The sequence below is a fragment of the Otolemur garnettii genome, unplaced genomic scaffold (genome assembly GCF_000181295.1).
Source record: "Otolemur garnettii isolate 467f Iridium unplaced genomic scaffold, OtoGar3 scaffold00025, whole genome shotgun sequence".
Taxonomy (NCBI): Eukaryota; Metazoa; Chordata; class Mammalia; order Primates; family Galagidae; genus Otolemur; species Otolemur garnettii.
Genome location: NW_003852420.1, coordinates 16,960,190 through 16,974,410, shown reverse-complemented (window position 1 = coordinate 16,974,410; position 14,221 = coordinate 16,960,190). Strand labels below are relative to the sequence as shown.

The 14,221-nt window shown below is 40.3% G+C and overlaps 1 protein-coding gene across 2 annotated transcripts in view; it reads left to right on the top strand.

The window, feature by feature from the left end:
* Positions 1–14,221, top strand: part of TRPC4AP (transient receptor potential cation channel subfamily C member 4 associated protein) — a 75,185-nt gene that overhangs the window by 21,722 nt on the left and 39,242 nt on the right. For both annotated transcript variants that reach the window (XM_003788122.2, XM_003788120.2), the window contains exons 4-6: positions 4,062–4,119; positions 7,200–7,255; positions 13,805–13,933. In XM_003788122.2, the coding sequence (XP_003788170.1) occupies positions 4,062–4,119; positions 7,200–7,255; positions 13,805–13,933 (243 nt within the window). The remainder of the gene's footprint in view (positions 1–4,061; positions 4,120–7,199; positions 7,256–13,804; positions 13,934–14,221) is intronic.

Here is a 14,221-nt window from a genome sequence, read left to right as displayed (position 1 = left end):
AGCTTGAGGCTCTGTCTCAAAAAAAAAAAAAAAATCCTCCCACCTCAACCTCCCAAAGTGGTAGCACAGGCAACTGTGCTTGGTCCACAAATGTTTATTTTTTTTAAGTTATCAGATTGGTCATTCTTTTGTGGCTTCAGAGTTTCATGCTTTTCCCACTATTGGATTATAAAGCATGTCTATTTCTTTCTAATATTTTAAAGTTTTTATTATATACATTTAAATTTTTCACCATTTTAAATTTATTTTGGTATAATGAGTGAAGGGTTGGGATCTACCCCCCCACCAAAAAAAAGTCTACCCTTATCCCTATTGCCTGGAGTGAGCATGAAGAAGGTAGCATTTTAGGGTGCTGTGATCAGTTTTTATCTTGATCTGGGTGGTATTCAGTTTGTTAAAACTAGAGCAGTACACATAAAATTTGTACTTTTACTACAGCAGTCCCCAACCTTTTTGGCACCAGGGATTGGTGGAAGATGGAAGATGGTTTTTCCACGGACTGAGAATGGGGATGGGACAGGAGGGTGGAGCTCAGGCAGTGATGCATGCGAGTGTTTGGGGAGTGAATGTAAATACAGAGGAAGCTTCAGTTGCTTGCTTACCACCTCTATGTAGCCTGGTTCCTGTCAGGCCATAGACTGGAACCTTTTTGGCACTAGGGACCAGTTTCATGGAAGACAGTTTTTCTACAGAAAAGGCGTGATGGGAAGGATGGGACAGGAGGTGGAGCTCAGGCAGCGATGCTGTGTGGCCCAGTTCTTAACAAGCCCACAGCCTGGGAGTTGAGGACCACAGCTTTACTATATCATGTTATACTTCAATTCTTAAAAAGTTTCTTTTTTCATAAAGATGCTATCTTCCACTAAAGTAAAGATTGAGTGTTACCTTTGCACCCATAGCCCTTATTCTTTAATTGCTATTCAGTAAGCACCCTGTCTTTAGCACTCTTTTATAGCATTTACTTGTTGGCCACCTCAAAAGACCCTTTATTTCTGAATTCTTCATAAAGTGTCTACTCAGTACAAGCATATCTATGTGGGGGGAAGAAAGAATAATGTAGATCTCTAACCTGGTATCTGTTTGCAGTGAAAATGTAGCTTTCTCTAATAGGTACTTATCCTTTCTTAGGACATTTTTGGATCAACTGTTCTTGATTTTGTGGGGTTTTCTCTTCTGGTTTGAGATAGGTCAGCTTCTCCAGGAATTCCAGCCTTTTCATAGACAGGGGCTTTTGTTTAGGTCATTTTGCACTTCACTCCCCTTCAGTTGAGTGCATTTGTTCTTAAAACTACCTCACCATCTTGCTCCTGAAAGTATTTTTTCAGACAGAGTTTGTCATTTCTTCCTCTGCTAATCACTATCAAGACCCCAGAGTAAGCCTGTCTTGATCATGCTGCCCAAAGCTTGATTGGAATGGATCAGAATGATTGGCCACACTGGTGGCTGGATCACTCCTTGTCAACTTGACCTGAACATGACAGTGAGACGTGTATCCTAGAGTCTGTAACATCAGATGCCTAGTAGGTAACTAAACGGAGTAAATGAGGCCAGAGCAAGTTTATCTGCATAAATGAAATCACTGCAAGGTGAACTAGGGAGTGTGTGCCTGACTTTTCTTTTCCCAGTAGCTGTTTCCCTGAGAGGACACGGGGAGTCTAGATTTGTAGGTAAAGGTCTTCTACCTTTTCTGTAGGTGTGCACCAAATGAAAAATGTTTGTGGGCCAGGTGTAAGCCACAGCTTGGCATGCAGGGACTATTTTTTTTTTTTTTTGAGACAGTCTCACTGTATTGCCCTCCATAGAGTGCTGTGATATCATAGCTCACAGCAATGTCATTGGGCACAAATGATTCTCTTGCCTCAGCCTCCCAAGTAACTGGGACTGCAGGCGCCTGCCACAACACCTGCTATTTTTTGTTGTAGTTGTTTGGCAGGCCTGGGTTTGAAACTGCCTGCCTTGGTATATGTGGCTGGCGCCCTAACCACTGAGCTACAGACCAAGCAGGCATGCAGGGATTTTCAGTTTATTCATTGAAAAAATCAATTTTCCATTTGAAATAAATTTATTTTAAATATTCTGTACAGTTGAACATCTTATATCTTGGGTAATTTTGATTTAGAGTTTTGCTCTGTTTCCTGGGCCAGAGTATGATGTCCTCAGTCTAGTTCACAGGAACCTCAAACTCCTAGGCTCAAACAGTCCCCCTGCTTCAGCCTTCTGAGTAGCTGGAACTATAGGTGGGTGCCACCACAGCCAGCTAATTATTTTTAGTAGAGATGGGGTCTTGTTCTTCTTGAGGCCAGTCTCAAACTCCTGAGTTCAAGGAATCCTCTCACCTTGGCCTTCCAGAGTGCTTAGGACTATAGGCATGAACCACAGTACCTGGCCAGATTGTGATCTCTTTAGAAAAGCATCTGTGTAATAGACTTAAGAACTTTAAATATCAGTACTCCTTTTGCTATTGTTTTCATTTCTGTGATTTTCTCCTGAAGAGAAGTGAAAATGACGTTAAAACTTTGTATATGAAGATAATGTAGCATTATAGATAATAACTGAGAGTACCTACCAAGAGAAGTTAATGGTTATTCTATCTGGTTGAGTTTTATGAAGTCATTAACAGAATAACATGGGAAAAATTCATGATGGAAAAAAGCAGGCTGTAAAAGTGCATATACTCTATAATAATTGCTTCAACTTTTCTAGAGGATAACCTTAGGTCTCTTACTACACAGAGCAGGCCTACTGTATTCAGGGCACCTTTCATTGTTGCCCTATATCATGAGATTTCTTTTTTCTTCGACAAGTGTATAGTTAACATTAAATACAGATGTGCAGAAAGCTGAGCCCAATGCTTCTCCAGAAATTGACAGTCCATGGTGCAGGGATACTTGAGAGTTTTTACTTTTAATCTGCTGTTTCAAGTTAAAAACAACACATATTCCCCCATTTCTCTTCATTTAGGGTGTTGAATTATAGTGTAATATTTATGCCAGGCGCAATCTCAAGAGTGTGGATTTGCTTTCTGAAGATTTGTTACTGGTTTGAGATGAGCAGAGGCTTTCTCAGATCCTCCAGCAGAACTGTCTAGCCACAAAGATTTGCCTGTTGGCTTAAAAACAAATACAGGGGAATCTTTTAAAATTCCATTTAGCTTGAGGTGACTTGGATCTACTGCCCAAGCATTGGCCAGTAGCTAGCTAGCTAGGGAGAGCCAGAGAGGAGTTTTTTGTTTTCATTCTGGGGTTATTCCTAACTTGATTTAAACAATAATAAAGTAAAATACATATAAAGTACATATACATGTTGGATATCTTAAACATGTGGGTTGAGTCATGTCCTCAGCACATACATTACTTTAAAGTGCTTTAATATATTTAACTTTTTGGAGGGCCAGGCACAACAATGACGGCTGCAACCAAAAAATAGCCAGGTGTTGTGGCGGGTGCCTGTGGTCCCAACTACTTGGGAGGCTGAGGCAGGAGATTTGCTTGAGTCCAGGAGTTGGAGGTTGCTGTGAGCTGTGATGCCACAGCACTCTACCCAGGGGGACAGCTTGAGGCTCTGTCAAAAAAAAAAAGTATGTAAAATAAGAAATACATGTATATCACCCTCAATCCTTGTAGAAATCAGTGTTAATAATTTGTGGCATATTTTTGAGACTTTTTTAAAATAAACTTTCACAAACTTTCTTTTTTTCATTAAGCAAAAGAATTGTAGTATACTAGGAACAATATTCTGCAGCTTTTAAAGAATTAAAGCCACATTGGATCCCAGAGATTACCTAATCTAACATATTTTTTTTAAATGAGAAACCTGCATCCCAAAGAGGGGCATCAACTTGCCCACGTTTATGCTGAGAATAGGTAGCCAAGCTGGGACTAGTACCCAGATTTCCTGACTCCTCCTACAGTGTTTCTTCCCCTGAACCTCACTGCCTCCTAGAAAAAGAGTCTGAAAATACTATGGCAGATATTTGGGCCATGAGTTGTCATGGCCAAAATTGTTTTATAACTTATGCTTTGAATTTTGAAGATGTTGTCCAATTTTTTTTTTTAATATAGCTCCTTGTAGAAATTCTTATGAGGCCTACGATCTCTATCCGGGGACAGAAACTAAAAAGTAAGTATACCTGTCAGCCGCTGGTCCTCATGTCTCAGCCTACTGAAAGGGTCACAGTTCCCAGAAGTTGCTTTCTTCTTTCTCTTTTGAACTCTTTTAACAGTGAGGACAACAGTGAGGACGTGCCTTACATTCAATTGCAGATTGTTCTCTCCACTCCTACTAAGCAGCTCTCTTTAATCATTCTGTACAGAGTAGAAATTCAGATCTGGTGGTTTAAAAGAAAAAGCATGAAAACCACTGGACAAAAAGAATTAGTATCTTTATACATTGTAATAATCCTTTGACCCAACTTTTATGTTTTCTTTGGAAATTCTTCTCATATACAGCTAACTGAGAGAGTAAGGAATACCTAGGTAGATCAGTTTGTTTTAATTTTTATTTATTTAAATAAAGTCTATTGTTTATTGCCACCTGTTAGCTCCTTTGTGGTGTGCATGTAGAAGGCTAGAGACCCAGGGAAGCAGGTCAAGAGTTTGTTTTATTTTTTAAAACACCTATTAGTTTTTTGTTTTATGGATGAGGTGGTATGTGTTCTTTGTAAAATGTTCAGTTGTTACCACAGTGTGTGTGATAAAAATTCAAAGTGTTTTTATTAGAGTGTTATTCATATTATTTCTTAAGCTGGGTGGTGAGTATATGAGTATTGTTATATTATTACTCTTTGTATTTTATACCTTTTTTTTTTTATGTATTCAGTATTTTATTTTAAGAGATGGAGTCTCTATTCCCCAGGCCTGAAGTGCTATGTGGCTCTATCCATAGCCCACTGCAGCCTCAAACTCTTGGGCTCAGACAGTTCCCCAACCTCATCCTCCCAAATAGCTAGGAATACAGGTGTACACTTCCACACCCAGCTAATTAAAAAAAATTTTTTTTTAGAGTCAAGGTCTTGCTATGTTGTCCAGGCTGGTTTCTTAGCCTCAAGTGATCCTCCTGCCTCCTAAAGTGTTGGGATTACAGACATAAGCCATTATGCTCAGCCTCAATTTAATTTTTAAAAGAGTGAGTGCATTTAACTCTGGCGTTAAAAGCTGGAGATCACTTCAGTTAACATTTGATACATGCCCTTCTATAAACATTGCATATATATTTTTTAATTTAAAGAAATTTTTTGCCCCTAACTTCAGTAGGACATAGCATATAAGGCCTTACTTGTGTGTGCAGTAGTGGTTAAGAGGAGTCATATTCATCTTTAATGTCTCGGCTTTGTACTCAGCCTAAATTGTTCCTTCATGTTCTCTACCTTTCCCAGCACATTATCATCTTATGATTACTTACTGGTGCATATGTTTATTTTCACTTCCTCCTATTAGATTTATAAGTTCCATAACTTCTTTGCTTTTTCTTATCTGCTGTACAGTAGAATAAATAGAGGAGAACCTCCATAATTGACCACCTCCCTATGTTGGCCACCTCCTTATGGTGACCTAATTTTCATACACTGACGTGCACCACATGTATTTGCCAGTATAGTAGGCCTTCTTCCTTATTTGACCACCTCCGTATGTTGACCAGCTTATTATAAGTCTCTTGGGTGTCAACTTACAGAGTTTATGCTGTGTTTCATGAATGAGTGAAGCCCAATTTCTTTTGAGATTGGAGTGTCTAGGAATTGTGAGATAGACTGATCTGGTGATCTGGCTTTTAGCCCTACTCTGAAGTTGTTAAATAAATCTAAAAGCTCCAATAGATTTAAAGGTAGTGATGGAAACACAATGCTCATAGCTCAGCGGCTAGGGCGTCAGCCACATATACCAGGGCTGGTGGGTTTGAACCCGGTCCAAGCCTGCTAAACAATGACAACTACAACAAAAAATAGCCAGGTGTTATGGCAGGTGCCTGTAGTCCCAGCTATAAGGCAGGTTTAGGCAAGAGAATTACTTAAGCCCAAGGGCAACATAGACTCTGTCTCAACAAAAAAAAAAAAAGAAAGAAAAGAAAGGTAGTGATGGAGGCTTACAGGGTATCAGCAGTGTCTCAGGATCATATGAGGCAGCCCATCTGGTCAAGCTAGCTGAATGAGAGTACCTGGAAACAGTTTTTGAAAATCAGCCATCCCGAACAAAACTCTTGGTTCATGGTTCATACTCAGTTTCATCATCTTCTGGTTTTGGAGTCATGAAAATTAAGTTTCCTTTTTGTGCTCATCTCTTGCTTCTGCTCATAGGGAAGTAGCATATGCTTTCTTGGAATTAGTAGTAGGTTAGACATTGAAAGCAGTTTGCCCAACACAAATAACAACAAAACACTGAACACAGCACTCAATGATACACATAGCATCTTTGTTTGCTAGTAGACATTTCAATGGATATTTCTTTTTTTATTTTTTCAAGACAGAGTGTTACTTTGTCATCTTTGGTAGAGTGCTGTGATGTTATAGCTCACAGCAAATTCAAACTCTGGAGCTGCAGCTGTCCTCTTGCTCAGCCTCCTAAGTACCTGGGACTACAAGCACCTACCACAACGCCTGGCTATTTTTTAGAGATGGAGTCTCAGCTCTTGCTCAGGCTGGTCTTAAACTCCTAAGCTCAAGTAATCCACCCTCCTCGGCCTCCCAGAGTGCTGGGATTACAGGCATGAGCTACCACACCCAGCTCAATAGACATTTCTAACGAGCAATTAAGATGCTTATACTTTGGATTTAAGACATATTTTCTACTTTTAAAAATATGTCTTGAGTAACCAATTCGATACAAGCATAAAAAGTCTACATATATATACATATATATAAAGTTGCTTATTTGTGGTCCATTTAATAGCAAACCCCCTCCCCAAATGCTGGATATATCCTAAGCAGGACAAAAAGGGAAAATGGATTAGTTAAATGACAGCATCACAATGGGTTGAAATGGTGAAGAATAATAAGAAAATGGCTATTGCACCAAACCAGAAGGTGATAAGCAAATGGGTCTGTAGGTTGTGATGGGCACTATGAAGATCTCTGGTAGACAGGGCTAGAAGGATATATGCTATAAGGAAAATAATTGTCTTGAAAGAGATTATGTTGAAAAAATGTAATATTGTTAAGACTGTCTTTTCATTGAGGAGATAACCATTTGTTCCCCTTTCATTTTTAGTAAGCGATGAAATGTCCAAGGACTGCTTGAGCATCCTGTATAACACCTGTGTCTGTGTAAGTACCCTGGGACTGCATTTATCTCCCTACCAGGTCAGCATGGTTGAGAAGAGAAAATTTGAATAGAGATGACAGACATGAGAGCTGTCTGTCTTCAGATATGGGGGAGTCGGACCTATGTTATGTGTGCCTGAGAATCAGGACCAACTGGTAGAAACTATGAGGAGGCATAATTTTTAAGAGCCAGGGCTGCTTCAGCATTACTGAACTCATTTGGCCCTGGAGATGTCTGAGCGTAGACTGTACAATTACTTGGCAAAAGGTGATAAGCTTTAACAGAGTGTTTATGACCTTTACAACTCCTTTTAACTCCATTATGCCTGTTCTTTGTTTTCCTTGTTAGAAAACAAAACAAGAACCAGAAGTCCCAGCTGAACATTGACCAAAACACTTCACTAGATTGACCACTGAGCCAGGAAAAATGGTGAATAAAGGAAGCAAGCAATTCAGTAGTCAGAAAAGAGCATAGTGCTTAATGTTAGAACTTGATTCTATGTTCTGGCCCTTGGCTTAGTACACCTCCCTGAGCCTTAATTTATTATAGAGTGCAGTTAGTAATACTAACATCATAGTGGTGTTATAAGAACTAAATGAGGTAATAGATGTGGAAGCACTTTATAAAGTAATGTATAAGTGTTAGTCTTTATAAGACACAATACCTGTATTTTAGGAGCTTATAGTGTGAAAAACTCTACACAGTGGGCTCAGTGCCTGTGGCTCAAGTGGCTAAGGTGCCAGCCACATACACCTAAGGTGGTGAGTTCGAATCCAGCCCGGGCCCGCCAAATAACAATGATAGCTGCAACCAAAAAATAGCCGGGCGTTGTGGTAAGTGCCTGTGGTCCCAGCTACTTGGGAGGTAGAGGCAGGAGACTCACTTGAGCCCAGGAGTTGGAGGTTGCTGTGAGCTGTGATGCCACAGCACTCTACGCAGGGGGACAGCTTGAGGCTCTGTCTCAAAAAAAAAAAAGAAACTCTATACAGTGAATCACAATACACAGCAGAATGAGACAAGTACTTTTATAGAAGTGAAACCCATATACTATGGAAATAAAAAAGGAACATTTAACTCCATTTCATTTCTTGCCTTATTCAACACAAAAATTCAGGCATCTTCTAGGAGTGTGTGAAATCTATCAAGATCACAAATGTAGAAGTAGGTAAGAAAGAAAAGGATAAAACTAGGGTGGGCACAAACATACAGCCAAGAATTGAGCTGATATAAAAATGTAGACCATTAAATCATTGGTATTATGGATGGGGCACAAATTTGGGTTTAAGCTTTTTAGCTGCCAGAACAAATAGGGAAATAATGTTTGAGCATTTACACAGTTCACCATCTAGAATAGTGTTGTGTGTAATAGAACTATAATAGAAGCTGTTTGGCTTATTTTAAATTACCTTGTTGTCACATTTTTTTACAGTTAAAAAAGTAGGAAGAAATAGATCAAGTTGATTTTAATGATATATTTCATTAAATATAGTATGTCAAGAATATTATTCTAACATGGAATCAATATAATTTTCTTTTTGGACAGATTCTTGCCCTGTTGCCCAGGCTAGAGTTCAGTGGCATCATCATAGCTCAAATTTTCAGACTAAAGTGATCCTCCTGCCTTACTCTCCTAAGTAACTGAGACTACGTATGGGCATGTATCACCATACCAAGCCAATTTTTCTATTTTTTGTAGAAATGGGGTCTTACTCTCGTTCAGGCTACGATGTAATTTTTATTATTTTTTTTTTTTTTAGACAGTCTTACTTTGTCTTCCTCAGTAGAGTGCGGTGACATCATAGCTCACAGTAACTTCCAACTCTTGGGCTCAAGCAATTCTTTTGCCTTAGCTTCCCAAGTAGCTAGGACTGTAGGTGCCCACAACAATGCCCAGCTATTTTTAGAGACAAGGTCTCCCTCTGGCTTACACTGGTCTCAAACCTGTGAGCAGGCTCGGCGCCTGTAGCTCAAGTGGCTAAGGCGCCAGCCACATACACCTAAGGTGGCGGGTTCAAATCCAGCCTGGACCTGCCAAATAACAATGATGGCTGCAACCAAAAAATAGCCAGGCGTTGTGGCAAGCACCTGTGGTCCCAGCTACTTGGGAGGCGGAGGCAGGAGACTCACGTGAGCCCAGGAGTTGGAGGTTGCTGTGAGCTGTGATGCCACAGCACTCTACCCAGGGGGACAGCTTGAGGAACCCACCCGCCTCAGCCTCCCAGAGTGTTAGGATTACAGGCGTGAGCCACCACACTCAACCTATTCAGTGTAATTATTTATTTTTTTTTAAAGATATTCTCATTTTGTAGCCCTGAGTAGAGTGCTGTGATAACATCATAGGTCACAGCAACTTCAGTCTTGTGGGCTTGGGCTATCCTCTTGCCTCAGCTTCCCCAATACCTGGAACTACAGGTGCCGGCCGTAATACCTGGCTAGTTTTTCTATTTTTACTAGAGATAGTCTTGCTCTTGCATAAGCTGGTTTTGAACTACTGCGCTCAAGGGATCCAGTCACCCCTTGGCTTCTCAGGCTGCTAGGATTACAGGTCTGAGCCTGGCCATTAATGATTAGTTAACATTCTTTTTTTGTACTAAGCTTTCAAAATCCAGTGGGGGGGGGGTTGTTTTGTTTTGTTTTTTGATTTTTAACACCCAGAGCACCCATGCTAGTTTGGACTATCCATGTTTCAAGTGCCTAGTGGCCATGTATAGCTAATGGCACAGACAGATCCATAAGATAAAAAACTAATTGTTTAGGAAATACACAATTCCTCTTACAACTTAAGCCAGTAGGAGATTGTCTTAGGAAGAAAAGATAGTGTGTGATGTAATGACTCCTGTCAGTGGCAACTTCCATGCAGTCTTTAGTTTTATGAGGCTGTTTTAAAATCTTGATACCTAATCTTAATCAGTGACATTTCAGTAAAACACAGTTCAGTTTTTAAAAAAATGTGGAGAACAGACTAAATGCAGTGACTCACCTCTGTAATCTCAGCACTCTTGGAGGCTGGGCGGGGCGTGGTGCTTGCACCTGCAGTCCCAGATGCTCAGAAGGCTGAGGCAGGAGGTTCACTTGAACCCAGGAGTCTGAGGTTGGTCAGGGTTAGGCTGATGCTATAACACTCTAGCCGAGGCAACAGAATGAGACTATCTCAAAGAAAAAAAAGAAAGAAAAAGTACTGCTGGCTAGATTAAAAATTGGTCTACTGAAGCCTAATTGTAACTAACACCTGATTTAGGTGCTAACCAGATACTTGGTCATGGCCCTAAACCTATGATAAATATTATTTAAAAACCCCTCCCTAGAAAAATACATTTGTACACAATGTTTTGCATATTGTTTTAGAGATTTAAGAACTTGTGGAGAGGAAAGATTGTGTATGGCTTTTGAGGCGGTTCATCCTGATTTGGAAGGCTTTTCAGAAGAGGAGGCATTTTATCCAGTCTCTAAAAGGAGTAGTAGGATTTAGATAAATTGGAGAGAAGAGAAAGGTAGATAGTCAAGGGTAGCTAGATAGGGAAATAGGATTGTGTATTTGATAGCCTAGAAATACATTTTTATACTTTGAGAAAATAGTAAATTTCTTTTTTGGGGTCCTGTTTATTTGGATATTCCAGAACTTTTGCTTGTCCAAGAAAGCTAGAATCAGTTCTGTTTCATATCTCATAGCAATGTAGGTACTGTGTGTGGCTGGGAAGAAGATGTCAATGCTGAAACTAAAGAACAGAAATGTAACATAAATACTGAATTAGACTGAGATTGTTTTCTTTAGTGCTTCACTTAATGTTGTAATCTTTGTCGATTTTATATATTTGGCACAGTTTTGACACATCTCATCCCACTGATCATAAAATGCTTCCTAGTTTGAGGTTCTCATTTCCCAGACTGTGTTTGTCTGTACACTTATACAGAGGGTACCAAAAAAAATGTATACACATTTATGAAAGGAAAAAACTGTTACTACAAGTCACATTTGACTTCTATAGTTACAAGAAGTGCCCAACATGGCTTGCACTCATCTTTTGTTACTGGTATAGATTGAGGCTTCAGAGGAAGAGGCATGCATATGTAGGTCAGGGAAGGCTTCACGTAGGAGGTAGCACCCTGAAGAGTTGTTACCCATTTCTATCTTTGATGTTTATTTCATAAATAAGAAAGCATATTTTTGAATGAAAAAATAGCAGATGTACATAAGATAAATTCTGAGAGGCTGGGTGCCTTGGCCTCCCACCTGTAATCCTAGCACTCTGGCCAAGGCGGGTGGATTGCCTCAGCTCAGGAGTTTAAGACTAGCCTGAGCAAGAGTGAGACCTCATCTCTACTAAAAATAGAAAAACTAGCTAGGCATCATGATGGGCACCTGAAGTCCCAGCTACTTGGGAGGCTGAGGCAAAAGGATTTTTCAAGCCCAAGAGATTGAGGTTGCTGTGAGCTGTGATGCCCCAGCACTCTTCCCAGGGCGACAGAGTGAGACTCTGTCTCAAGTAAAAAAAAAAAAATGATACAGAGTAGTCAGGTATGATCCCAATAATCAGATTTAACAACTGTAAGCAAATTGTTATAAATGATGTCAGACTTATTTCTGTATGTTGGTATGTATACAAGCACCATTTTGTGGCTAGCTTTCTTATTCCATAAAGATCATAACGATTGGCTTGGCACTTGTAGCTCAAGCAGCTAAGGCACTAGCTACATACACCAGAGCTGGTGGGTTCAAATCCAACCTGGGTTTGCCAAACAATGACAGCTATAACCAAAACATAGCCGGGCGTTGTGGCAGGTGCCTGTAGTCCCATCTATTTGAGAGGATAAGGCAAGAGAATCCCTTAAGCCCAGGAGTTGGAGGTTGCTGTGAGCTATGATGTAATGGCACTCTAGGGTGATGTCTTGAGGCTCTGTCTCCAAAAAAAAAAAAAAAGACATAAGGATTTAGCTGCATTATCTTTTCTTTGTCTTTTTGTAGAGATGGGGTCTTGCTATGGTACCCAGCCCTTTTTTTTTTTTTTTTTTTTTTGAGACAGAGTCTTACTCTTTTGAGTTCAGGGTCTTACTTCATCATAGTTCACTGTAACCTCAAATTCCTGGACTGAAGCATTCTTCCTATCTCATTCCGCTTTAGCCACACCAGTATCTGGGACTATAGGCACACACTGCTGTGCCAGGCTAATATTTTTTTTTTTAGTATTTTATAGAGGTATGGTCTCATTGGTAGCCCAGGCTGTTCTGGAACTCTTGGCCTCAAGTGATCCTCCTGCCTCCACCCCAAAAGTACCAGGAGGTGTGCAACACTGCATTCTATCTTTTCTAATAGTATATTCTACAGTCTGGGGTTAGCGTACTTGATTTATCTTTTCCATATTGGTAGACATTTAATTGTTCCTATATTCTAAGTGGTGCTAGGTTAAACATTTGGCATATAGGGTTTTAACAGAGAAATATGGAGTTGGTGAGGTTATTCCTGAGGGGAAGAACAAAGTGGTAGAAATAGGAGAAGGCCATATGTGCATGCAGCACATAGGCCTAACCCCAGCATCAGGTAAGTTTGAGGGACAGTATCTCTGACAGATATCTTGTGCCTATTTAAAGGATTTTGGGATATCAGGCAGGAGAGTGGGATTTAATTGTATGGTAATGGAGGCGAGAATCCTTTTGAGTACTCCAAGATCACTTTGGCTATGGGATACAGGCTAAATAAGAGACTTTTAAGGTGGTATTTATGTTTACATGCAGCGTCTAATTTGTTTCAAACACTTTTGAGATGGTCATTTTACCAGTGAAGAAATGGAGGTACCAGAGTAAGAAGTGATTTGTTCAGGATCACACAGCTAAAATTGGAACTTGGGCCTGACTTTTACATCCATGCTTCAAACACTGTTAGATTTCAGATTTAAGAATGATCTTCAGAACTCTTCTATGAGCTGTCTCAGGAACCACTGTCTCATTTTCTTATTTTCTTATCTTAATTGAGCTCAAAGTGAAATCACCCACATTAGTTAACCACCTTCTGTTCCAAATGACTTTGGTTTGTTTTCTAAATGGACACATTTGGGGTTTAGACTTTACAGGCCAACTGAGGCCACTGCCTCTGGCTTTTCTTTCTTTCTTTTTTTTTTTTTTTTGAGACAGAGCCTCAAGCTATCGCCCTGGGTAGAGTGCCTTGGCAGCACAGCTCATACCAGCCTCCAACTCCTGGGCTAAAGCAATTCTCTTGCCTCAGCTTCCGGAGTAGCTGGGACTACAGGCACCTGCCACAAGGCTCGGGTTCGAACCCGCCAGCTCAGGTGTATGTGGCTGGTGCCTTAGCAGCTTGAGCTACAGGCACCACCCTGCCTCTGGCTTTTCTGTCATGCTCTGCTCCAAAGTGGTCTCCCAGTTATATAGCCCGGGTGTTAGGAGGTTTTTTGTTCCATAGTTGGGGAGTTTACAGATGTTTCCTACAGTTAACTCGTGAAATCCCAGTTTTGTTGGCACATGTACTTTGCAGAGGTGAAATTGCTCTTCATATTTTATTTTGTGATTTAACCTATTCTGCCTTTTCTACTTTATCACAGACGGAAGGAGTTACAAAGCGTCTAGCAGAAAAGAATGACTTTGTGATCTTCCTGTTTACTCTGATGACAAGTAAGAAGACATTCTTACAAACAGCAACCCTCATTGAAGATATTTTGGGTGTTAAAAAGGTGAGCCGTGACCTATGGCAGGTGACCGATGAGGGAGAGACGTCTCAGACAGTGAATTCTCAAACTTGAATAATATGCAGAGCTCTTCTGAAAGATTTTCTTCAGATTCATTATTTCTTGTGTTACTTAGATATGTTCAAATATAAAACAAGATTATATTCTTTTTTTTTTGAGACGGAGCCTCAAGCTATCCCCCTGGGAAGAGTGCCATGGCATCACGCTCACAGCAACCTCCAACTCCTGGGCTCAAGCGAGTCTCCTGTCTCAGCCTCCCAAGTAGCTGGGACT